General features: G+C 40.2%; 1 protein-coding gene across 2 annotated transcripts in view; it reads right to left on the reverse strand.

The window, feature by feature from the left end:
• SYNPR (synaptoporin) overlaps positions 1–27,802 on the reverse strand; it is a 332,629-nt gene that overhangs the window by 123,869 nt on the left and 180,958 nt on the right. For both annotated transcript variants that reach the window (XM_007984863.3, XM_007984864.3), the window contains one exon: positions 3,623–3,747. In XM_007984863.3, the coding sequence (XP_007983054.1) occupies positions 3,623–3,747 (125 nt within the window). The remainder of the gene's footprint in view (positions 1–3,622; positions 3,748–27,802) is intronic.

The following is a 27,802-nucleotide window of genomic DNA, read 5'->3' on the forward strand; positions in this document are numbered from 1 at the left end:
TTCCCATAGCCCCTTAACCTCTCAACTCTGTCCTTCTCTATCTTTTATTCATGTATAAGTTTAAAATGTTACTTGGCATTCCTAGGGTAGGCTTTCTACAAATATATTAAGTACCTTAAAATGAGACACCCTACTTTCCACTTCTGTGCATAAAGGAAGTACCGAAAATATGGAATCTAGAACCACTCTCCTGCTAGTTATCAAGTAAATTTCATACCAAATTTAGTATATTATTGCAGATAGAAAACAGTTAAGTAATAGTTGTTCATTTTAATCACAAATAATAGGGAAGATAAGGTGACAAATGTTTTATTTCTATGACAAAATGATACATTGCTGGATGTCAATTATTTCTGATAGGAATCAGGAACACACACATATGGTGCTGTAAAGAAGATATGCACTTTGGCATATTTATTAGAAGCAGCACATTAATATTTTGTGAGTTATCTAGAATTTTCAACACTGACATCTTACATCCTAAAACATGTGTTTGATAACTGGTTAAGTAGCTTCCTTTGATGTATCACTTACAAACTAATTGTTTTTCTTCAAATGACTTGAGTTTATTGCCCTTTTGGTCTTTGCAATACACTGAATAGTTAAAAGCTACTGAATGTTCTTATCTTATTTCTGAGATTATCATCAAATCATTGGCATTGGCTTGTGACATTTTAGAAGAAAATAACTTTTTTAAGCATAAGCAATGCTTTCATAATCTGCTACTTCAAATCGCTGAGTTGTCTCAACAGCTGCTTCTTGCCATTCACCTTGAAAATAGAGTTTTTTCATCTACTTCAATTCCTTTAGAATTCCAGATGGGGTTCCTATAAGTTATTTCTCTCCAGAAGCTGTGTCTTATCATTTCATCTCACTGGAAGCCATAGGATGACTCATTTTTAAAGAGTGCTTTTAAAATTACCAAGATATAATATGTGTATTTTAATAAATTCAAATAATACTCAAGTATGTAGAGTTAAAAGTAAATGTATGACCTCTGCATACCAATCACACATCCCTCCCCAGAAGTAATCCCTATTAACTGTTTGTCTGTATCCTTCCAGACTTTACCTTTTACAAATATATATAAACATATAGGTGCATAAGTTTAAAATTATATTGTGCATTTACTATTATGGTTTTTTCTTAACATGCTGCTACTTACTTTCTCTTTAGTAATACATTTTAAACATCTTTCTATATCTGTACATTCCCTTTTAAAACTTCTGCATAGGACATACGTAAATAATTCATTGAGTCTGCTTCCTGCTGATGGACATTCAAGTTTGTTTCAGTCTTTTATTATTAACAACACTGAAGTGCACATCACTACATGCATATTACATGCATGTATTTGTGTATTTATATGAACATTTTTGAAGGTAGATATCTAGAAATGATATTGCTGTATTAAATAGAAAGTACATTTAAATTTTGATACCTACTTCCAATTGTCCTCCAAAAAGGCTTTATCAATATACACTATTTCCAACCACATGTGAGAATCTACATTTCTCTCCACGCTTTATAATGTTGAATATCGTTACTTTTTACTTTTTAATTATTTATATTACCAACATCTTGCTAACTGTACTCCTTTTGAAACAAATGTCTTCATAATAATCTGTATAAATCCTGGCTTATTACTGAGATTTTCCCCATAATGGTACAGGTTATGAATATGTACATGGATAATGGTACATGTTAAAATATGCAAATGTAAAATTGAAATTGCAACCCTAGTAAATTAAGCTGTTTTGGAATGGTGTGTATATCTCCTAGATGAACATTAATGGGGGCAAATTACAAGACATTCTATAAAAGGAGATTGGCTAATCCTTCTTCCTTAACAGTAGACAGTAAATGTAAGGTGTGGTAAGCAAAGTGGCAAACAATTTCTTGCTTTATCCTACAACAGTGGTTTTAGAATTGTTTCTAGGAGACCTAGGGTTCCCAGGAGATCTTACAGGGTCTGTACAGTGGGGAGTGGGCAAGGTGTGTGGCAGGGAGAAGGCCGAGGAGGACTGGCTGGGGGCTTTAAGTTCCCTTCTTCTCCTGCTCCGACTTTCTCAGTAACTCATGTCTATCTTATACATGGAGCTTCTGAGTGAGAAAATGTTTGAAAGAAAAGCTGTGCTACTAAAAAATATAATGATAAACCATATTTGTTTCAGAATCCAAGTAAAAATCTTTTAAATGAGGGAGCTGCTATAGATGGCAATACATTTTGATCTAATTTCTCTAGTTGCCTTTCACTGGGCCAGTCATTTGAATTTGTAGTCTTGGGAAGAAATTAAAGAAGCCCAGTGCTGGAAACCGTGATTGACGTGTCTTCTCACATTGTATCCTTAAGCAGGGATTTTATGAAATTAGATATTACCCTGCTCTCCACTGCCACACCAGCTCAGGCACTCGTTTCTAGTTCAGATAGGTCTCTTGATTACTCTCCTCCAGTTTGAGGAAAAGACTGAGAGTCCTAGGCTCTGGTAGTTCAATGTTTAGGGACTTGCTGCCTTTTAAATCTTGAGAGATTGACTTTTAAGTTACCTGCTCCTGCCACATCTCTTAGTGGGAAATCACTGCAGAAGCCATGCCGAGCTTATGTTTTCATGTACAATGTTACCAAGCATCCCAGCCCTGCTGTCCGGCCATTGGTAGTTCTCATCTCTTGTCCTAGATCCTGCATGTTAATCTGAAAGCATGCGTTGTCTTGGCCACTCTCCTCCAGACGCCAACACGTTGGTCCAGAACTTTCAGAAGTCAAGCGCTTGCATGTCAACTTCCACCAGCACAGCACAGCTCTTATTACTAAATTTCCAGGGATTATGTGCTTAATATTTGAGTTTTCTATTCTTTTACTCTTTTATTAGCTAGTTAGGAGAATATCTACTTGAGCAAGGTATTTGCAACTTTTGTCAGCTCTACTCTTAAAAACCAGTAAGAATATTGGTATCAATGCTACCTCTCTATGATGATTCATCACCTATGAATGGAGTCATCTTTGTCTTAGACTAGGAACACTTCACTTAATATATATTAAGTATACATATACACATATATATACTTTATATATATAATATATAATATAATATATATACACACACACACGCATATATATATACTTAATATATAAATATTAAGGATGTGTTCCATAGTATACAGATACTCTGGGATACTCCATGAAAAAAAAGTTTCTGCAGTCAAATGTATTTGGGAAATGATCTGTCATTCTTGTTGATTCAAAATGTGCATTAGAAAGGCAAAGTGCTAAAAATATTTCTTGAATTTATTTGATCGTACTTTAAAATTACTTCTCCAGTTTCCCTTTCTTTTTCTCTTCCTCTTTCTCTTTGTAGCAAGTTTTTTTTTTTCTTTTTTCTTTCTTTCTTTTTTTTTTTTTTTTGGAGGAGAGTCAGTTCTGTCTTGAAGGTACAACTCATAAATCCTCCCAGTGCCCACACTAGGTGGTGAGTGGGCACAGTGTTTGGACATTCCGTGGGTGCAGGCAGAATCCTTTCTGTTTACCCAGAAGTCCCCGGGAGACTACATTTTTCTGAGACAAAGCACAGAAGAAAGAAAGACCCCTCTGTGAGGCTAGCAAGCATGAACCACCATTTCCTACCTGAATGGGTAGGCAAACGCTATATCGATGCTGAGGTTACTTTCTGTCTTGTTGACGCAGTCCACACTCAGCCGCAGGCCTCCAGAATAGCCACCACATGTTGCAAATGCAAAGATTGCAAAAAGCTGTGGAGAACAAATAAACAAACAGAATGCAGTTATTAGGATGATGTTGCTCTAATGAGATATATCAAAAGCAGCTTAATGTCTGGATTGAGGGAAGTTATGGTCCTTCTGAAGAACAGCATCGCACTTGGTTCAGCTGGAAGATGAAGGTAGAATGGAGTGAAGACTGGGGACGTGGTGTCTAAAATAATTGTCTGGCAAGTGAGAGAAATGTGGCTTGGAGAATAAATAAAGACAAACCAAAATAGCTGTGTTTGAGTGTGTAAATAGCTGTCATGCCTCAGAGGGCATAGGCATAATCCCATAGTTAAAGGCCTGGAAAGCACTGCACCAACTGGCTAATAATGGATGTCTCCAGGTAGGAAGATGTGGGGATGTATCCTGCTCTCTTTGTTTGTCTGTATTTTCTACCATAAATATGATTTGTCTTTTGGAATAATGTATATCAGTATTTCAAAGTCATGGTCAGAGAATTCTAGAGCTAAGAGTTTGAGGAAGAGTAGGTGAGTTTCTAAGAGGTGCTATTTTAGAGCACAAGATCTCAGTATATTTCAGCTTCCAACTTTCACTGGTGGTTACATCTCTGTGTTGTTTGCTGCTTCTAAGTCAATATTAAAAGTTTCAACAGTTAATGTCATGGTCTGTCCTGGTGTAGAATGTGAATCTGTGGGAACCAGGCACCAATAATTAGGAGCAGGGACTCTGAGAAGTCTCCCAGAAAGAAGAGACACTTGGAAGACAGGATGGCCTAAGAGGGGACATAAGCAAATGCTAAACTAGGTTCGTTTCATAATTTGGCTAAGCTCAAAATAATTTCTTGCTCATTTCTAAAGGAAGTCGATGAAATGCACCTAACGCTAACATGCTGCAATATTCCAATTTATCTTAACTTTGAAATTCAGCTTCTTACAATAGTTTGGGGTCATTACTGGAAACACTAGATCATTTTGCACAGTGAGAGGAGTTATTGCACAGAAGTCAACTGGGGTCAAGGGCTCTGGAATATGACCTTGGGAAAGCTGCTTAATTTCCTCATGCCTTGATTTCCTCATTGAGAAATAGCATTGACGGTAACTCTTCTGGGTCATTTTGCTATTTGTGGTGTGACACAGACAGTTGCTGTGGCCAAGAAGGCTGCTGGAGCTGGCAAGGTCACCAGGTCTTTCCAGAAAGTTCAGAAGGTGAAATGAATATTATCTATAACACCTGCCACCTCAATCTTAATCAGGGGTAGAAAAAAAGCCTCAGAATTTTTTTTGTCTTAATTGGCCACTTAACTTTAATAGGAAAAGACTGACTGATGATAACAAGGCATTGTGAAACCTTCACAGGCAAAGCAGTATTTTGTGTCGTGTGTGTGTGTGTGCATGCATGTGTGTGGCAGTTTTAAGTGACTAGTTTTTAAAATCTGTATTTTAAAAATGGAAAGAACTTGACCAAAAGATATAAGGATTGTAGTAAGAGTGAAATGTGTTAACATGTGGAAAGCATTTAGAACAGGTCCTGGCACTGCATAAGCTCTCAATAAATGTTAACGAATATTACTGTAAATAGCAGATGCTCCTTAATAAGATGTTCCAGGCCATAAAATAGGAAATTTACGCTTAATCCCTAGCTAAATCTGTCTGGCTGTCTGCCCCAGTGAATCAACATCCAAGCAGTCCAGAAAAACTGATCTTTTTAACTTTGTTAGCTTTTGTTGCACAGGATTTGATGAAGTATTCAGAAGCTATTCCAGCTCGCTCCACAATCTAGGGTGGAGACACCGAATGCTGAAGCTGAAGGGAATCCCATCTTTAGGCCCCTGGTGTGGACTTGCTTACTTCTCATGACCAAATGCTCTCTTCCTGTAACCAATTAGTATTAGTCGTATTAGTAGAAATAAAGAGAAAGTTATTTTAATGGTTCAATGCTTAATTCTAGTTTTCATCTGCCAACACTGGATGTTGCAACCCTTCGTGCCACATCAAGATAGCATCTTTGGTAAGAAAGAATGGAATGATGGAGTCCAAAGCCCCATGCTGTGGCAATGGAGATAGCCCTTTCTGTCTCCAAGTTTCCTTATCCATAAAACAGGGATATCCCCTATGTCTCTCTGAATTGCTGAGAAAACTAAGTGAGATGGAATATGTATTTACATGCTACCCTCTTCCAATTCATACAGAGATCTGTGTGACATTTACATCTCTCTGGGGCCGGGAGTCCTAAGTGTGTGATAGGCAATTGTGCAGGTAAAAGTAAGAAGGGATTGTACATTGTGGCCATTTTAAAGTGCCTACTATGGGCCAAGTATTGTGTCCACCACTTAACATACATGGTTGTAATTCCTAGTGGCAACAATGTTGTGAGGCATGTGTGCATGGAGCTTAATACTCCTGTAGGAAAGATATGGTAGAATAGCATAATTGTTTCAAAATGCTTCCTTCAAAAAATCCTTGAGACATTAAAATGTAGCAGATTGGAATTGAAGGATATAAAAACAAATGTCCATTTCAGTGCTTAATAGCTATAGAGAAACTACCTTGGCCTTTCATCTTATATTAACTGCTTTATATACAGTAAGGTATTATTAATACCATCATATAATAAACTTAAGAAGGAATGATAATTATGTATTTAACTAGTTCAAAATGTTAGATACATGGAAAGGAGGTGTCATGACTATTGAAACCACATACACCACAATTTTTTCTTGTCACTTCTCTTGAGCTCTGAAAACACAAGGCATTGTAATCGAGTTAAATATGATACCTATGGGCTTTTGGGTTACATTTCTCCCTTCCCCATAGTCCTCACTGCTGTAAGGTACATGGATGTACTTTGGTCAGCAAGTAGGCTGAGGTAGACATCCAGGCCTGCATGACTCAGCAAGTTTAGAGTGCAGGCACATACTCCACTAGTTATATACCCTGTTTGTGTAAGCTCATACTTGGCTCAAAGCCACTATTGTCTGGAAAAGATATAACTGCCCTGCTGACATGCTCTTGGGCCCAACATGGCTCTTGTGCAGGTGCAGGCACCCAGAGAAAAAGTGAAGCTACTGATCCCCGTAAGGGAGAATGACCATCTGGCAGATGTTCGGCTTGCTCGTGCCCAGAGAAAGAAAGAGTTAAGCTGCTAACCCTACAGCTGGTCTTGCAGGCTGGCCATGCAGCTGTGCATGGAAGCCGGCTGCTAGGAGAAGCCGCAGAGCCAGAGCAGACAATCAAGGTAAAGGTGTAAGTAAGCTGCTGATGAGAGAGCTGCTGAATAAAGCCATGTCTCATTTACCTGCTGTCTCTCAAATGTTCTTCCAGCTCCCTGCCCTATGTCTACTCACTCCCCTCTGCCCTCAGCTGGGGTTGGAACCTGACCCTGAGTGTGACACTTGGCGTAGTCATGGACCTAACAATTGGCAATGAGGATGAGATGAGGTGAGTGAGTCTTCATTCCCTGAGGGCTCTTGAATTGACTTTGTGGCCACAGCATGAGCTGTGATACTTGGTGGCTGCCATGCTGTGAGGATGAGCCCCAGTGAAAACATGGGAGGCAGTGGACCGGTCTCCTGTGAGTGTGGAGAAGGCGTTGAAGCACTTGGAAGTGCACGGCACCGAGAAAAAGAGTGTGCCTTTGCCAGTAGAGTCAGATGGGCATTTGTGGCTGTGCTGTAGGAAGTGCACGTCCAGTCCCTGAAGGACAAGTGCAGGGAGGAGGAGGAACCTCCGTTGTGGGCTTACCCTGTGATCCACCAGAAAATCGAGCTTGAACAGCTGTTGGGTGTTCAAGTCCAAGGGTCAGCCCAGAGATTCCCTACCACAGTGAAACACATTTCCTATGGTGCCTGTGTCCCTGCTGAGTTGTGGGGGTTAAGCAAGTAATGTCAGCAGTGATGTACAGACTTAGTGAAAGTCATTTGAGAGAAGGACATTGCTGCGCAACCTGGTCCTGCTTGAGCATTCCAGTTCACAGGTTGCCTGCTGCAGTCAGGTGGAATTGTAAAGCCTTTTCTATTTGATAAGAGACTGGCTGAGATGCCCAGCTTGGGGGGCACTGGATGACCAGAGCCACATGTGAACTTGGCAATCCACTGGTCCCTGCACCTGGATAAGTTTCCAGGCAAGGCTGCATAGACAGCTATGAAAGCTGGTCAGTGAAAGCAAAACCTGTGTCCTTGCACCTTGGCATCAGCTGCTTGACTCCCCACTTGTGCACTGTGTATGTCTCTCCCGTACCTGAAAACGTTCTGGGGGTGGATGTTTTACATGGCTTGGCAGCTGTGCCGTCTATCACAGACTTGATGGACCACATGACAATGGAACTAGGATGGTACAACTGTGTGGTGGACTTGACCAATGCATTTCTCTCCATTGACATTGCTCCAGAGAGCCAGGAACAGTTTGCCTTCATGGGAGGGCGAATCACAGTGTTGCTGCAGGGCTATATGTATAGTCCCACCATGTGTCATGATCTTATTGATGGTGTTATGTTAACCTCTGGTTCTCTTGCAGATTTAGAAGTGGCAATGCCTCACTTGCCTGGGATTGGGATGATAAGACTGAGGCAACCTTTCTGGCCAGGGGTACCCATTTAAACTTAATGTACATGTGACCACAGAGAGTTTCAGTTAGGGCTTTTTGCAGTGCATGGAGTGCCTCGGAGTGCCAATAGGCTTTTGGTCACAGCTGTGGAAGAGAGTTGAGCTCCAGTATTGCTTAATAGAGAAGCAGTTAGTAATAGCAGGATGGGTGCATTCATGGGTAATGACCCCCACCTTCCCCAGACAGAAAACGCAGTTAGTAACTGCATATGCTGCCCTTCAGCCTTGTGAGAGCATGGCAGGGTGGGTTACAGTCGTCGTGTGGATGATTTACCCTATAGCGGGTTGGGTGCATTCATGGGTAACAACCTCCCAGACTGGGATGGCACAGACATCCAGTTTAGTGAAGTGGGGTGCCTACTTGGAACAGTGGAGTACACCGAGTACAAGTCCCTTAGCAGCAGAATTACAAGAAGCCTTAGGATCTGTAGTCCTAATGCAAGATAAGGCCATGGGGCCTAAGGCATCCCTAGACCCTGCGCCTTCACTGTTAGGAAGGGTGTCCTTCCATTCCTAATAGGGCATGGTATACAGATGGGTCTAGCCAAGGTGCTACTGCTGCCTGGACTGTTGTTGCAGTCCAGCCTAGTACTGACACCATACGGTTTGAAACCAGGCGTAGGCAAAGTAGCTATTGAGCTGAACTCAGGGCAGTGTGAATGGTAATCACCAAGGAGGTGACACCTATGGTAATCCATGCCAATAGCTGGACAGCTCATTGACGCTTATATGTCAGGCTCATGTGTCAAGTCTATGAGTAGATATCAGGACTGTGTGCCCACAGCTTATATGTATAACCTGTGCGTCCAAGGCCTATGTCTCCTTCAGCCTAGGGGGTGGAGTGTAAGGTACATGGATGTGCTTTGGTCAAGGAACAGGCCGAAGTAGACATCCAGGCCTGCATGATGCAGCAAGTTTAAGGCACAGGTGCATACTCCACTTGTTATATAACCTGTTTCTGTAAGCTCGTACTTGGTTCAAAGCCACTATTGCCTGGAAAAGGCATAACTGCCCTGCTGACACTATGCTCTTGGGCTCAACATGGCTCTTGTGCAGGTGCTGGTGCCCAGAGACAGTGAAGCGACTGACCCATGTAAGGGAGAATGACCGTCTGGCAGACAGACCAGGGGCAGCTAGGACACGGCTCAGCTTGCTGGTGCCCAGAGGGAGGAAAAGTTAAGCTGCTAACCCTACAGCTGGCCTTGCAGGCTGGTCATGCAGCTGTGCATGGGAGCCAGCTGCTGAGAGGAGCTGAAGAGCCAGAGCAGACAGCTGAGATAAAGGTGTGAGGAAGCCGCTGATGAGAGAGCTGCTGAATAAAGCCATGTCTCATTTACATGCTGTCTCTCAAGTGTTCTTCTAGCTCCCTGCCTCATGTCCACCCACTTCCCTCTGCCCTCAGCTGGGGCAGGAACCTGACCCTGAGCATGACAACTGCTTAAAGGGAAACCATACTATATGATTGATAATAAATTAACATGGGTTTGGTGAGGATTGAACATATGATGTCTGTGTAACACTGGAAGAGTCAGATCCTTCTGAGTGAATAACTTATTACAAGGATGTTTGATTCTGTATTTTGGAGTGTGAAATCAACTCCTCCAGGGAAAATCAGCCAGTGGCCTGGTCCTATAATTGGAATACATCAAGACACAGTGAGGAGAGGGGACTGGAGGATCTCCAGGGGTCTGAGATTCTCTAGGTGTTGCCTTGAAAGAGTGGGAGGGGACTTCAGAAATCTTCCCACTGATTCCCCTCCCAGTTGCTCACCCAATCATTCCTCCTTACATGGGGGAGCAGAGCAGTTCTGGGGTGAGGCAGACCTAAGCTTGAGCCCATTTCCTAGATGTGTGACACTGGGCAAATCACTTCACTTCTCTAAACCTCAGTTCTCACATCTACCAAATCAAGACTAACATGCCTCATTCATTGGATGTTTAAAGACAGATTTGCTATGTGCCAGCTGTTGGAGAACAAAAAAATTAAACAGTCACAGAAAAGACAAGATAAGGAATTTCCCACCCACCATGGGGCTTAATGCTAGATGTGGGAGACAGAACCAAAAAGCACATACAAATAAAATAATCTCAAATTGTGTTACACATTTTGAGGGGAGTTATTCTGGATAGGAGGTTACACCTGGTGAGTATTACATCTAAGCTAAGACCTGGAAGATGAGTGAGAGGAAGCCCTGCAAAAACTGAGAGTTGGAAGTAGGATCCCGGTCTCTAGACTTCCCCAGTTAGTATTCTAATTAGCTCTATGGTTGTGAGAAGAATGATGTTTGTTTGTTTGTTTGCTTTTGCCACATCAGTAAGAGTTGATTCTCAAACGATCCAGTCTTCTTCACCCAGAAATGTACTATGGGTGCTTTGGTGACCTGAGGTTCTTCATGTTTCTTCTGAGTGTCTCATAAACACATACCTGGAAGCTCATTACCATAGCAAAGCAGGCGATTTGTCCTTTCTTTCTCTTTCTTTCCTTCCTTCTTCTCTCCCTCCTTTCCTTCCTTCCTTCCTTCCTTCCTTCCTTCCTTCCTTCCTTCCTTCCTTCCTTCCTTCCTTCCTTCCTTCTTCCCTCCCTTCCTCTATTCTTGCTTCCTTCCTCTCTCTTTCCCTCTCTTTCTTTCTTCCTACCTTTCTTCCACTTTTTACCCTTGGTGGGGTGGAAGAATTTAGAAGGAGGATCTTGGGAGACATTACAAAGAGACAAGGCATTCCTTGCTTGACCACTGACGCTCGAGAGGCCATTAATGCTAGCAGCTGAGAAGGCTTGCCTTGCAGATGCTCGGTTCTGCAAAACTAAGTCCAACTCCTAATGTAGACAATTTCCCCTTTGGAGAGACAAAAAAGATAGAATAACTTTCTGTCATATAGCCAGGATGGAATGAAAACTGGGGGTGAGACCTGGGAGGCTAAGGAGTGAGAAAAGCCTGAGGGGACAGTGTGAGGGGGTTGGTGTAGAAATAAGTGAGATAGAGGAACTAGAGTGAAAGATCTCCATTTGAAGCTGACTCTGCAATGACTATAAGCAAGTTGATGAGAGATGTAAAGACATGGTGGGGTGTGTGTGCACGCGCACATCTGTGTGTTATACTCTCCAAATTCTAGGCTCCACACATCTATCTTCAGCCAGCACAGTGCCTTCTTTCTGGTAATGTGGTGCACTAGCTCACCTTGCCAGACATTGAAGGTGTAACCCAGGGGCAAAGGCCATTCACCCGTTCAAGTAGAATTATAAAACCTCTGTATCCCTATCTTTTCTTAAGCTCCTGATACTCCTCAAACAAAGCAGATACCTCACCCTCCAGCACATTCTAATATAATCAATATCATAACCACTGGCCCAATCATTCACCTCTCTTGAGTTCAGGAGACCAAAATAAATCACCTGCAATGAATTCTCATTTCACTACTGTCTTAGATGATCTACGGCTCTGTTCCTTAGAAAAAATTACTCTCAAAATTGACAAAATTAGCCAACAAAGAATCCCTTTCTATGCAGCCTGATTAGAAATACATTTAGGTAGAACAGAACAAAATTGTCCTGTGTTTTCTAGCTTAATAGTCATCCATAAACCAAAATCACCCATAGCAGGAATGATATCTTTGCAGTTAGTGACATCAAAGGTTTTCCCCCTGGAAAGAGGGCAAGCAGCTCACTTCTTGGTGCTAATAGAACCACACAAGGAATATCAATGAAAGATGATATTAATCCTTCTGGCTAATTTGTAAGTCATAGTTAAATGCAATAGGTTGGAGGAGGACAGAAAATCAGGCTGATTAATGGCACTTGTAGGGATGCTTGCTCTGCAGTGAAGTCAGGGAGGGGACATCTCCCAAGGCCTGGTATACAATCTTCATGCACCAATCCTGGAAGAAACAAGAGTCAGGAGACTGGTAGGTAAGGGATTGGGAGATTGAGACCAAGCAGTTGGTACCACTAAGTTGAGCATGCTAACAAACAAATCTCCCAGAAATAAAGCTGTGTTTTACAGCATTTGCTAGTTCCCATAGTGCAAGCATTTCCACCATGGCCAATTCCAAGCTACGAACACACTGCCTCTAAAATTGGACCTGGAGGAGATCTGCACAACTCCACTGCCACCAAGGTACTCACCGGGGCCAGGGACCTTCATTCACTCTGGGCTTGTTTCATTGATTCACTCCTTTTCCACTAGGTATAATCATTCATTCATTCATTCATTCATTCATTCATTCATTCATCCACTCAATTACTTACTCACTTATTTAGTTAGTTATTAGAGCAGAGGCTGTTGATGCCCTGCTGATAGCTGCAGCTTCAGCAGGTCAGTCCTGGTAGACACCAAAGGCTTTCTTCCTCATAAACTTGAATTTCTCTGCTGAGGGCATTCACAACTAGCATGAGTGTGCTTGGCCTGAGACTAGAGCAAGTAGACATCCCCAGGAGCTAATTCCCTGGCAGCTTTCAAACAGTGTGAGAAGGAAATTGGTGGGTAAAATCTCCAATGTTCTTGCCCTTCTGAGGGACAATTTTGAGGTGTGTTCAAGACCATTTCTCAGAGAGTGCCCATTGAGACTGAGCCCCAGTTTCCCACAGAAGCAACCTGCTCACCACACATCGTTGGCTGGCTTTCCTTCCTTCCCCATCCCACCACCCACTTGTCATTGTACTTCCCACCATTGCTCCCCAAATAAACTTATTGAACTAAAATTATTGTCTCAGGATCTCCTTTTGGGAAACATGACTAAGATGGTTATCAAACGCTAACTGAGTGGGTACCTTTTACTTTGCAGGCACTACAAGTACCCAGGACTGTGATAATAAAGGAATCATATTTCCCTAACCACCTTATCTCAGCTTCTAACTTACTGCATTTTAGTCTCTCTGACTCTCTCCAAATAAACTGAGCTCCCTCCAGCTGTAGGACCTTCACGCTGTCTGTCTCCTTCAGTTGAAACTTCTGTCCTCGCATGCTTTTCACGAAGGGCTTCTTCTCATCCTTTCTTTTCTTTTTTAAGGAGGAAATCTTCTTTGACTACACTAACTAGCCTTCCTCATTTTAGTACACACCAACCCCGGCTCCCATTATTCCATTTTTTAACATAAGTAGCCTTTTAAAAATCGGCATGTGTTTGATATTATTTAACCCATTGCTTATGCTTTGTTTTACCACTTCCCTAAGGAAAGGCAATACACGTGTTTTGTTTATTGCTGAATCTCTACAACCTTGCACAGTGCTTAGCATGAAGTAGGTGCTCCCTAAATGCTTGTTGAACTAAAAAGAAAAAGAAATACAATAAATAGATAATATCCTTCTCTTACCTCCAGGGAACTTGCTGTCTATTTGAAGACACAGACAAGCTAATGAACAGGCACTGCAATGGTGCTTTACTGTGGTGGCAGAAATTGGAGCATGTTAGGGGAATATACAGTACACGATTGCAAGGGAGGGGAGGAGGACATAGCTGTCTGGAGGAATGCATGGCTAAGCAGAAACCAGGAAAACATGCCTGAGTTATCCAGGTAAGAGAGAGAAGAGTGTTTTAGGCAGAGAGGAGCAAGTCAAAGACACACAAACGAGCAAGCGAGGCACATTTGGGCTGTGCATTTGGTAAGCCTGCATATGTTGTAAGGTAAAAAGAAGAGAGTTACTTAGTTGAAGAGGCAGGCAGAAATGTGTCAGGTATGGGCTACCAGGGATCCAAAATCGACAGCCCATGGCCATATCCAGCCTCAACTCTTCAGCTATGTATGGATGCTTTCATGCTCTGATGATAAAGTTGAGCACTTCTAACAGACAGCCTGTGGTCTACAAAGCCAAACGTATTTACTATCTGACTCTTACAGAAATAGTTTGTCAACGTGAAGAAACTTGGGTCTCGCAAGAGGAATAGGTTTTCAGCAGGGGAGAGGCATTAAAAAAAAGTGCAGTTTAGAAAGACCACACTAATTACACTGGTAAGTGGATTGGCAGAAGGTGGAAGATAAGGAAGTGTCTTACTTCCCCAGACAATGGGCAAATCCTTTGCCAACAGGACCATGCTTCAGGCATGTTTGTATTCCCCTTTTGGGCCAAAATGTTGTTGGTGGCTCACAAATTTTATTGAATAAGCAAATATATGAATGAATGGGCAATAGAAGGATGAAGTGCTTGAAAAGGGACATTTTAGCACTGAATAACTGAATAGTAACATTATAATGATGATGATAATAATGATACAATAATTATATTTAGTTTTCTGTGCCAGTCTCCTCAGTAAGTCATCATTTACATTGGCTTATTTAATCCTCTCAACAACACCCTGAAGTAGAAATATAACCCCTCATTTTTCAGATGAGGAAACTGAGGCTAAACAGCAAGACCAAGGTCACATGATCTACTCGTAAGTGAAGCAGTCATGGGTTGAACTCAGGTCGGCCTTTCTCTAAAGTGTTTTCCTTCTTCTCAGCTCTCCCAGGAGTGTGAACAGGGTCTCTCTCCAATGGAGCATACTGTGGAAAGACTCATACAGAAATATTGAAGTTAGGCTTTCTAACTAAGGCCTTCTCTGTCACGTCAATGTTCAGAAAATCAGATGAGGGCTACATGAAGCATCTGTAAGACAAAGCCATGATCGTCCACATTGCTGCAGGTGGTAGCTCATGTATTGTGTCTCAGCAGCACCCAAGCCTCCACTCCGCAGCGTCGCAGGCTGCCGTGGGAAGGGAGTTAGTCTGGCATGAAGGGAATATTTGAAAAGCCTGATGTGAGTAGGTTATGCCAATTACACTTGACAAGTTCCTCCTCCTAATTGTCAGCCACCCACAGCTAAGGATGCCAGGTTCCTCACTTTCATGCAGCTTCACAATTCAACAGCTCGTAGGTTAAAGAGGCCCAGAGTCTCCCCCTCCTCCGTGCTTTGATGTCCCCTTCTTGTCCCATCTCCTTTTAAGATTTGTCTTGAACTGATGATTAGTCCTCAGCACCCCCGAAGAGCATTTCTGGGAACAAAGCTGATTACCTCAATAGTAGCCCTAAAAAAAGTGAGGAATATGTACTGTCAAGATATTTTCCACCGCAGAAAGAGCTTTTATTAACTGCGGCCTCCCTCACACTCCACGCCCTATACAGGAGGCCCCCAATAGACAGATGAATGCCTCTAAAGCTTGATGTTACATTCCTACTGATCTTTGTCTAATTCTTTCTTTCAGTTTTCTTCTCCTACTGATAAACGTATTTTTCTAAGGAAATTGACCAATCGTTTTCTCAGCCATCAATTTATGGTTACTGCTATGGGCGTATAATACTTTGACCCAGAAGGCTTTTGTGAATAACCTTGTAAAACCTCAGATGGGACCTTCGTGTGAAGATAAAAACTACAAGTTGTCCCTGGAAGACATGCAGTTGTATTTTATTTGAAGGCACTGAAAAGTATTGTTAAAAGGCTTTCCCCCATAGAGCTATGTGTGTTTTCCTGTCTATAATATATAACTATCTGTGCTCTTAAATGGCCCCAATATGGTCCATCCTGCATTCCATTTCATGCTACCTGTCAAAAATTGAATACTGTGCCCTTCTGACTGCTTTGTGATTTGTGTGAAATCTTTCCAGGCAAAAGCAGCCTTACAGAATTGGTACTTCATGCCATCAACTGGGGAATTCTGACTAGGCCCTACAGAAGGAAAACTCCAAGTTACTTGCACGGCAAAAGAAGTTTCTGTTTTCATTTTCTGAAATGACTAGTCTGGGGACTGCACCACATAGCAGAATATTTGGCTGTAGATAACAGAAAGCCTGACCTACGGGAGCTTAAACAAATAGGGGTTTGTTTTTCACACATATCAGGAAGTCTAGAGCTAGGTGACTATGGTATTGATGATGTCTGGGTCATTTCTTTGATTCTTAGTCTTTGCCTCATTATCACAGAATGGCTGCTGTGTTCCTGAGCACCTTTCACTGCATAGGAGACTAGGAAGTGAATATTCGGCTTTCCTGAGTCTTACAGGGGAGGTGGGCAAGAGGAAGAGAGTTGGGATGATTGTCAGCCTCCACTCTGCCACAGAAACTGATGAGAGAAATCTGGCAGAAATAAAACAAGCGTCCAAGTCATATTATAAAGGAAACACAGCATTGTCAAGCCCATTCAAGATCCAGTCATTTCTTTTTCACTGGATACTTCCTAGACAGCCCTCTGCTTTTATGCAATGAGCTAAATTGAACTCTTGCCCATGAATTGAAATTTAAATCTCTGCTAGAGTTATATTTTTCCACATGAAGCCTGATACAAATCTTTAAAATAAAACAAGACATGGTTGAAATGATAAAAATAATTTGGAAGCAATTTTCATTCTTATAAAAAACAGAGTAATTAAATTATGAGGTATCCAATGAATATTATGCAAGGATTAAAAAGAATGAATAGCAGTACAGAAAGTTGAAAGTTGTTATAATCTTTTTAAAGCAAAAAAGTAAATACATGTATTGCATTGTTGTAAAAGAAAATATTTCTACATATACATACAGTATATACTTTTTTCACAGAAATTTAAAAGGTCTAGAAATATAACACTGAAGTATTATTAGTTGTAACCACTAAGGAGTAGAAGTTAGAGTCAGAATCTCAGTTTTAATTATTTTTGTATTATTGCAATGTCTTCCAATAAGCATTGTAACTTTTGTAACTAAAAACTGATTTTCTTAAAATTGTAAATGTAGACAACATCTGGGTAACTTGAGCAAAGTAAATTCAGAACTGTCATTAGATGGGTGTGCTGTTTTTCACTTTCATTTGGATGAAAAATGTAAAGTTAAATAAACCCACTCCCTTTGGAGTTTATCTTCAATAGTACTTTCAATTTTTTTATATTTACAGAGACTATAAAGTGGAAGAACATTTTAGACCAGCTTATTCAATAAGATATTTTGGCAACATCTCTCTTTAGAATCAGGGTAAAAATATTTCAGAATACACCAGCAGAATATATGGCTAAAGTATAGCATCAATCATTAGTTGATTAAAAAGGACAATGTCCATCAGGTTGAACAGGAATAATTACCTTTAGAGGAATCAACTCCAATTCTCTCACATTTGTCAAAATGGAATAATAAGATAAAATAAAAATTCAACAGAGCTGACACCATTTCTCTGACACCTGATTAGAGAGAGTCTTGTGAATTAATTTCTTGCCTATGGTCGTGTTTTTGACCTTGGTATTTTTCTTGGGTAAATTTGTGATATGGACTTCTGGAAGTTTCTAACCTCATAACCATATCTTAGTGCATTGAAGAAAATCAGTGCTGATAGATACCTTAACTGTTTACTTCTGCTTTATAGAAAAATTAGAGCACGATGAGCTCATGCACACAGCTACTGTTCTATGGTTAAATAGCATGCATCGGATATGCTGAAATGAACTACTCCTTGCCAGAAGCTGTGCTTTCATGATAATACAGAATGATTGAATTTTTTAAAAACTGAAGATAAGTCACAACCCTCAACTTCCTCCTTCCCTTATATTTTAGAATAGGCTTCAGATTGACATGTGCAGTGTTCTCTGAATAGAAAATAAATTCCCATCGGGATTCAGTTCTGGCTGAATTCAATACATTTGGCATGTCTTTTTAAAAATTTAAATATTTTAGCAGTCAGAGTTGTATTTATACCCATAGAGCAATTTAGAATAACATAGGGTTATTCTGGAAAAAAAAAATATTTATCCGTAGTCAATTGGTTGTATTCAATTAATGCCTTTTCACTAGACAATAAGAGTCATTAAGCGAAGAAGTGTCTCTTATCCTTCTTACTTTTTAAAAAAATTTTTATTCAGCTTTACCTTAATGAAAGACAAGCACAGCATCTATTAACAGAGTAGTAGGAGGTTTTTGTTTGTTTGTTTGTATGTATGTTTTTGAGACAGAATCTCCCTCTGTCACTCAGCCTGGAGGGCAGCGGCATGTTCTTGGTTCATTGTAAACTCCACCTCCTGGGTTCAAGTCATGCTCCCACCTCAGCCTCCCAAGAAGCTGGGATTACAAGCATGCACCACCACACCTGGTTAATCTTTGTATTTTTAGTAGAGATGGGGTTTCACCATGTTAGCCAGGCTGATCTCAAACTCCTGATCCAAGTGATCTGCCCGTGCTGGCCTCCCAAAATGTTGGGATTATAGGCGTGAGCCACCGCCTGGCCCTTAAGCATTTGTGTGTGACTCTGTGTGTGTGCTTTGCAGCTGTATTAAATAGAATCCAGGGTTTACCAGCTACAGGCCACAAGTATAAACAGCATCACACTTAAGCTCATGAGCTAAGAGGTAGCAACCCAGAATCATTCATAGGACCATTTATTATCAGAAGAATTTTGAAACATGAAAACAAATGTGTCCAGAGATTTAAAAACCTTTCTATATTCCACCTCCTTTGAACACCATACTGGTAAGTTGCATCTCTATACTGCTTCTACTTTGAGACATTCATGGACTTGTTTTGATTATTCTGATTTTTTCTTTTTTTTTTTTTAGACGGAGCTTTGTTCTTGTTGCCCAGGCTGGAGTGCAATGACGCCATCTTGGCTCACCAAAACCTCCACCTCCTGGGTTCAAGCAATTCTCCTGCCTCAGCCTCCTGAGTAGTTGGGATTACAGGCATATGACACCATGCCTGGCTAATTTTGTATTTTTAGTAGAGACAGGGTTTCTCCACATTAGTCAGGGTGGTCTCGAACTCCCAACCTCAGGTGATCTGCCCACCTTAGCCTCCCAAAGTGCTGGGTTTACAGGCGTGAGCCACCATGCCCAGCATGATTATTCTGATTCTTAACCTGAAAATTGATGTTTGAACCTCTCAGACATGATGCATGGTCATCAAATCATCTCTCTCCAATAACAGGAACTTGCTACAATGCATTTTGATGGTGTAATGGAGAAGAAACAAATCTAAAATAGTTAAAAGGCAGAGTTCATATTGAAAAATTTTCAAAATACAAGAGCAGACATTCTAGATGAGCAAGTTTAAGTATATTGTAATATGGCATTTTCTGATTATAATTATAATCACAATAACCACAACAACTGCTGCTGCTACTTAGTGAGCTTCTATTTGTATTTGGCAATGTGCCAAGTGCTTTACAGCCATCATCTCATTGAAATCTCATAGCTCTGTGAGGTGAGTACCATTATTATCACCATTTTAGAGCTATGTAAACCATGGCTTAGAGGGATTTATTCAAGGCCACACAGATAAAGATAGTTTAAATTCATGAGTTTATAACTATACCAAAAGGAGTAAGTAACCATAAAAATCAAATTGGTCACTATTAGAAAATACTAGGGAACAAATTCATTACTTTAAAAACTGGTAGATTAAGGAATTAATCCTGTATCTTGCTCATTCTTTAAGAACACTATTGGCAGATAACCAAAGAGTTGAAGAGAAAACATTCTCTGTGTAAGTCTTCAGCTCAGCCTGAGCAACATAGTGAGACCCCCATCTCTACCAAAAAAATAAATAAATAAAATAAAATAAATTAGCTCAGTTGGGTGGCATGCGTCTATTATTCCAACAACTTGGGAGGCTCAGGTGGGAGGATGACGTGAGCCTGAGGGTTTAAGGCTGTAGTGAGCTGTGATTGCACCACCACACTCTGGCCTAGGCAGCAGAGTGAGTCCCCATCTCAAATAAATAAATAAATAAACAAATAAATAAAAGTATTCCGCTAATAATGAAGAAGAAATAATAGAATATCACAGTTTTGCAACTTGTTTGCCCAAATTTGCATTTCAAGGTCCCAACTCCTAGTGTGTCTGTATTTTGAGATGGTACCACTAAGGGAGTAATTAAAGATAAATGAAGTCATAAGTGTGAGGCCCGATTTGATAGGATTAGTGCCCTTATAAGAAGAGACACTGGAGAGCTGACACTCTGTCTCTCTCTCTTTCTCCAAATGCATGCATTGAGGAAAAGCCACGTGAGCATACAGTGAGAAGGCAGCTACCCACAGACTGAGAGAAGAGGCCTTAGCACCTTTAGCTTGACAGCACCTTCAGCTTGGATTCCTAGTGTTCAAAACTGCAAGAAATAAATTTCTGTTCTTTAAGCCACCTAGTCTGTAGTATTTCATTATAGCAGCCTGAGTTAACTAACACACACAACCCTTCATGAATTAATAAATCTAAGCACTGATGTCTAATGTCACAAAAAGAGAGGCAACTGGATGTTATATACCACCAAAGGAAGATGACCACACCAATTATGAAGTATTCTTAGAAAAAAGAAAAAAAAATGGCCGGACGCGGTGGCTCAAGCCTGTAATCCCAGCACTTTGGGAGGCCGAGATGGGTGGATCACGAGGTCAGGAGATCGAGACCATCCTGGCTAACACGGTGAAACCCCATCTCTACTAAAAATACAAAAAAATTAGCCAGGCGTGGTGGCAGGCGCCTGTAGTCCCTGCTACTCGGGAGGCTGAGGCAGGAGAATGGCGTGAACCCAGGAGGCGGAGCTTGCAGTGAGCCGAGATAGTGCCACTGCACTCCAGCCTGGGCGACAGAGCAAGACTCCGCCTCAAAAAAAAAAAAAAAAAAGAAAAAAGAAAAAAAAAAATCATATCCCAAATTTGTGTAAGCCTCTATGTCCAACTGTAAATTTATAGGGAATATAGGAGAGAAGAAGATGAGAAATGACACCACAAGAATGAAATCAGCAAAACCCAGGCCCTGAGAAGTTCTCTGGGGAAAACACCTTGTTTATTTAACCACAACAGCAAACTACAGAAAAAAAAAAAAAGAAAAAGAGAAAGGAAGTGAGAGAGAGAGAGAGAGGAACATCTAGATTGAAAGGAGTTGGAGGCTATTGTGCCGAGCAAACTAACACAGGAACAGAAAACCAAATACTGCATGTTCTTACTTATAAGTAGGAGCTAAATGATGAGAACACATGGTCACATGAGGAGAACAACACACACTGGGGCCTCTCAGAGGGTGGAGAGTAGGAGGAGAGAGAGGATCAGGAAGAGTAACTAATGGGTACTAAGGTTAACACCTGGGTAATGAAATAATCTGTACAACAAACCCCTGTGACACAAATTTACCTATGTAACAAACCTGCACACATAACCCTGAGCTTAAAATAAAGAGTTAAAAACCAAAAAGGTCTTGAGGGACGTATCAAGCAATTACAATGTGTGAATTTAAAAAAAAAATTTAGATTCAATAAAACTATAAAATATCATGAGATTAAGTGAAACATTTGGAAATGTGTAGATATTTGATGACATTGAATTATTGCTAATTTTTATATGTGATATATTGTGGTATTTTTCTTTTAAACACCTTTGAGAGATACATAGCAATTTATTTATGGGAGGAAAGATATATGCTTGGGGAGAATGTAAGGATGAAAGTATAAAAGGAACAACATTGGCTGTGAGGTAATTATTTTTGGCTAGACAACAAAGAGGCAGAGGCTTATAATATTATTTTGTGTTTCTTTATATATGTTTGAAATTTTTCATTAAAACTTTTTAAAAATTAAGATCAGATTATTAAGCAATCTGTATGTGAATATATATGTATAGACAAAATCCAACATAGTTTTTCGTTCAATATATATAGTTTTCATGCTTTTTAAAGATATTCAAAAATAATATTAATCAAAATTCCCTAGAGGAACATTCTTTAAAGTAAGGAAACTTCACTCGCTTCTATTATTATACTACTGTAGGACGTAGAAGAAAATATATTCTCTTTTCTTTAACAAAATTTTCCTTGTTAATAATCTTTTATTGATTGTGCTAAGGACCCATTTAGTTCTGCCTTATTATGGGAGAGTAGCTTTTTCTCATTATATTTTAATGAAATGAAGGATCACCATCGCCTAAAGGACTTTACATTCCATGTAAAAGACATTATTTTTTAGGCAATAAGATAAAGATCCTTGCCATCTTTCAATAATGTCTTTCTATTGATTAAATCTGAGAGGCAATAAAATGTATCAAATTACTTAATGTTTAATATATTGGTTTTAGTTTCTGAGTACCAGTGATAAGTTCACATGGAACATACTAATGAGCATAGACGTAAGTATTATCCCATCAACTCCAGTGCTGCGGAAGAGACTGCAGGGATGGAGCCATCTAGGGATTCTGTAACTAAAAGACAGAGTGACCTTTTTTAAAAAAAATTAACTTTGGGCTCCCAGATTAAATGCATACTGCTTTTTAACACATCTAGCAAGGTTAAAACACTATCAGAGACATCCTATTTGTTGATGGAAACCAAAGACCATGATGCAAAAATTAGTGATGCAATTCTAAAAGAAATGATTTACATGAGCTGGAGAAAACTGAAAGATGTGGGAAAAGAAATGTAAGTGGGAAGTGCCTTGCAAGTAGTATTTGCCCAATAAGTATGTGTCTGATGAACATGAGAGATACTTCTTTGTCTAAGAGATAAGAAGGAGGTATTGGATGGGGCTCCGGGGAGTTACGCTGAGTTAGAAAAAAGGGAAATTGAGGGTCTTATACAAAAGGGTCTTATTCTTAGTAAAGGAAGATGTGAAGATTAGGTATCTGAGGAACTAGAAAAAAAAAAGTGAAATACCTTCTGAGGAGATGAAAATAAATTAAGTAAAAATGAAACAATTAAGAATTACAAAGAATGTAGGATGCCATTACATAATTTTCCTTGCCTGGTTGAAAGCCCTTTGAGGCAGGGACCATCCTTTGGACATCTCTGCAACCCCCATACTGTGGGAGTGTCTGTAAATTAATTTCTTCAATGAGGGCCAGTAAGCTCAGAGCAAAACTCCAGTCAAATAGGCAGTAGAGGTAAGTTAAAAAGTAGGAAAAAAAATTAGAGAAAAAGTTATTTGCAGAAGGTAAATAAAAATCAACATGACAGAACTAGCATCAGAGCAAACACAATGCATAACTCATAGCAAGCATTTAATATTAATTTGTTGAATTGGAAATGCATCCTTTCTGTCACTCTAAACAAGGTGAAACTCACAAGTGTATATCAAAGAGCCTTAGTGGTACTTTGGTCTACCAGAAGTGGTTAAGTAAGAGACAAAAGTACAATTAAGTGTTAGGAAAAAAGGCATCTACATAAAATGTGAAGACATATAAGGGAAGGGAGGCAGAATAAACATTACAAAAAATAGATAAATAAAAGTTACAAAAATTGAATGACAAGACTCCAAGGTGTGAGATTATCTTGGAAGTTGGAATAAGATGAACTTGTTTGGGAGAAAATTTGATAGTCGTCATCTAGGAAAGTCTTGATGAGAGGAGATGAGAGGTATCTGTGGGCTGGTGTTTAAGCTTAGTTTCCCCTTTGGAAACCTCCTGAAAGCTGTGGACTTACTCCATAGAAAATTTTTCATCTGCACATATACTGAAAAATTGTCCTGCAGTTGTGGTGGATTAAGATACTTCTCAGGAATCTCTAACAGACCAACCCAGAGATTCAAGGACCTCAGCCTAAGAATGTCTGCTCTGACAGACAAGCACAACTTATAAGGTGCCACAACTGGTGATAGACTATGGATGTCTCTTTTGAAAATCTGTCCCTCACATTCATTCACAGCTACTTTTGGAGCAGCTACTATTTCCAAGGCACTTTCCAGGTCTACTGTCCACTTAGGTTTCTGATTCCAAATCTTCCGTATTCTTGGATATTTACCATAAATCAGGCCCTTTAGAATCATGTCACCAGTTCCATTTTTGTTATTTCCATGTGCACCAGACCTCTATCTATTAAGAAAATCCAGGATCTGGATTTTTTGAGCCAGTCTGCTTCTTAGAAGGGAGCTACCCTGAATGAAAATCACTTCACTGCAATGGTAAAATAAAATGTTCCACAGTAAAGTGACATAGCTGTACCTTTTTCCCTCGACTGTGAAAGAAAGTGGCAGAATCCTTCTGAGAAACCCACTGGCACACATAAGACCTCAATAACTATGGGGCATAGAATTTATTTCTAATGGAATAACCCAGTCTCTGAGGACTGTGATGTGTAGTGGCCAAAATATTGTATCAGTGGCAGCTGAATTGTGCGTCTGCAGAGCAAAAGGATCCTGACAGGAATGGTGGAACCCAACCTCCATTCACCACTCATTTCCCTGGTGGCCAGGGCCTGGATGTTCACACAAGCACCCTCCCCTTTCAAGAAACTGAAAGCAATGCTCAAGAGACTGGTTGAGGGCATCAAAATGTTATGGTGTTTTGACTTCCCTAACAGAGATTTGCTGTAACTGCATATTATAATGGATGCACACTGAAGTATGCAAATAATAATTTTCCAGTCTAATGTTTTCATCTCTTCCCAGTCATAATAGATGAAAAGGATATCATCATTCCAAAGAGATAAATCTCAGTCCATTTTATATTAGTGTACAATTTAGGAAGGGCATCTTCCCAGGACCTCTGTTATCAATGACTCTAGGAAGCTAGTACTTGTGTCCTGGGAATAAAGTATAACTCAGCAACCTAAATTAGAGGTTAATGAATATAAATCCACACCACTGAATTCAAGGTTTTGTTTGATCTATGACTCTTTTTGGGACAGTCTGTATCCAATTTGTTTTATCAGAGGTATACAGACATTTTTCTTGAAATAAAAAATGAACACCTTTTCAGTGTAAATATTTATTGACTGCACACAAAACAGGAGGCCTTGTGTAGGTACCGGGTGTATGTATACTTATTTCTGTATATAGCAAGAAATGAATAGGCAAATAAAAATAAAATTGTGATACAGGAAACTAAGGTACAAGCAGGTACAATAGTAGAGAATAACAGTGGGGTCTTCTCAGATAAGGTGAACAAGGAAAGCTTCTTTGAGGAAGGGACTCTCTGGCCCAAAAGACTGAGAAGGAGCTAGTCTTGAAAAGCGTTAGACATGGACGAACGCAGAGTCTCGGACAGAAAATTCTGTGAAGGGCAAGAATTTGACATGCTTGGGGAAAGGAAAGGAAGCTACTGTGGCTGCAGTGGGCAAGAGGAAGCATAGCATTAGATGAGGCTTGAGACAAGACCAGGCGGGTTTTCCTAAGGATTCTGGGTTTTTGTTATTTCTTTATAAGTCACTCTGTGGTAATTATTAATAATAAAATACCTACAATCAAAAGAATAATGTTTGGGGAGCATATACTACATTATAGGTCCTGAAGAAAGTGCTTTACATCCATAACCTCAAATGATCTTCCCAACATACCTGCAAGATGGGTATTATCCCTGTTCTACAGTTGGGGAAACTGAGGTTCATAGCATGGTAACTTCTGTAACATCACACGCAAAATAAGTGATAAAGCAAGGAGTTAAGCCCAGGACCACCTCTCTTGAGTTCTTAGCCAAATCCAGAGACACCCTTCTTATCTTGAACTTCATCCATATATTGAAGTAAAGACAAGCAGAGCCTGGCATAGGGTGAGAACTTGGAGGGACCTGGATTTCTCTGGATGCCACTTAGTCTTACCACTGTATTTCCCAGATACTGGAATGGGATACAAATCCCTAACCGAACCAGTGGTTTGTGAGGATAGAATTAGAAGAAATGTTTTGACACAAATTCAGAAAAATCCCAGGACAAAGATGTAAGAAGATGTCAGACTTGCTCGAGTAAAAGGAGGAAGCTGCTACTTGACTTTGATTCATTTATGTGTTTATGTTTCCTGGAAAGAACTGGTAGACAAATGCCAGAGGGAGTAGGAGGAGCTGGATAATGTAGAACGAGCTTCATAGGAAGCGAATCTCCTTAATGATGATGATTATTATAATGTTCTCATTTCTTAATGCTGCAAGTCCAGTGAAACATTAGAAATGAAACAACAAACCCATTTACCAAGAATTATGAGAATTTCTGCCTGGGTATGGCATTAGGACATAAAGTTTTAAAAACATCTAAAGGCTGTATTCCTTTTAGGGTATTTCCTAGAAACCATGGGAATAGTCTTATTTGAGATGTGCCCAATCTCATCCTATGTTACCTCCCTCTGTTCCATCACCAAAGTAAAAAGACAAACTTGAGAGACATCCTGCATTCCTCTTTCCATCATCTCATTCAGTAAGTTACCTAGCTTTGTTAGTCCGCATTCATAATATTGATTTTATCTGTGTAATCTCTGTATTTGCCTGCTAGTGCCTTAGTTCTGGCCACTATCATCACCTGCCCAGAGTGGTGGTCTTGTCAGCTGTACCTGCCTCCAGCCTTGTCCCCAAACATCTATATCCATGTTGCCACAAGGGTTGTCTTTCCAGGATGCAAGTCTGACTGTGTAGCCTCCTTTTCCCCACTTGTCACCAGTCATTGGTCCTCCATTGCCTGCCAGATAGATTCTAAGTTCCTTAGCATGGCGGTCAAGGCTTTCGGTCTTCAAGTCCTTGCTTCCCTCTCTAGCCTCATCTCTCATTGTCTTCGTAAAAAGCAAATTACTTACAACATTGCCTTCCGAACCAATCTTGGCTTTTTCTTTTTTTTTTTTTTTTTTTTTTTTTTGGTCTACCAACCCTCACCTATGCTGTTGCCTTTGCCTGGAGTACGTTCTCCATCTTTGGGTTTTAAGACTCAGTTCAAGTGCTAAAAACCAAAGAGGCCTTCTGGCTTCAAAGAGGTTATAGTTTGATGGAGGAGACAGACATTGATTAAGTAACCAGCAAAATAATTTGAGTTGCCCGAAGGATGTATAGAAATGAATGAAGGGCAGTCAGGGTGAGAAGAGTGCTCTGGCAGAAAGAATGGTATATGTAAAGACTCTGTGGGCGATGGATCATGGTGTACTTGAGGAACTGGGCTGAATAAAGCAGTGATGTAAGGGGCATTACAGGAAGATATAATCTGGAGAGGCAGTCAATGGCTAGATGCTGCAGGGTTTTATGGATCTGCTAAGGATATGACCTTTAATCTAACAGCAATGCAATTACTCAAATATGTTAAGCAGGATAAGCAGACTTGAATTCAGAAATGACCTCTCTGGTTGCTATGTGGAGAATAGCTTGGAGGAAGATGTGAGTGGGCAGAAGAGTAGAAAATAGTGAGAACTTTTATGGGATGTTGCAGTCATCTGAGACAGAGAGAGAAGTGAGAGTGGAGATGAAGAGAAGTAGACAGATTGAGGGAAATTGTGGAGGGAAAAAGGATAGGATTTAGTGCTGAACTGGATGATAGTGGGTGAGGGAGGTGTCAAAGATGACTTTGCTGAATGAGGGAGGGCAGCATTTTCCTCTGTCTTGGTGTAATAGAAATCCTTTTGTCAAGATTAAGAGACTATAGAGTCTGTGTAAAGAATGTGAATCAGCTCAGAGTTTAGGGACCCATATCCCTTTCCCGGACCCCTAAATATTGAACTTGATAAATCACATAACTTTTCTGCTTCTTAAAATGATAGGAAAAATTATCTTCACAAAGGGGATGATTAAACAAAATTAGAGATTTGATTCAATGAAATACGTTTTTGTTGAATATCTATTTTGCCCATACCCTGTCTAATGAGACCTGGATAATCTAAAATGAAGATGTGAT

The sequence above is a fragment of the Chlorocebus sabaeus genome, chromosome 22, assembly GCF_047675955.1.
Source record: "Chlorocebus sabaeus isolate Y175 chromosome 22, mChlSab1.0.hap1, whole genome shotgun sequence".
NCBI lineage: Eukaryota > Metazoa > Chordata > Mammalia > Primates > Cercopithecidae > Chlorocebus > Chlorocebus sabaeus.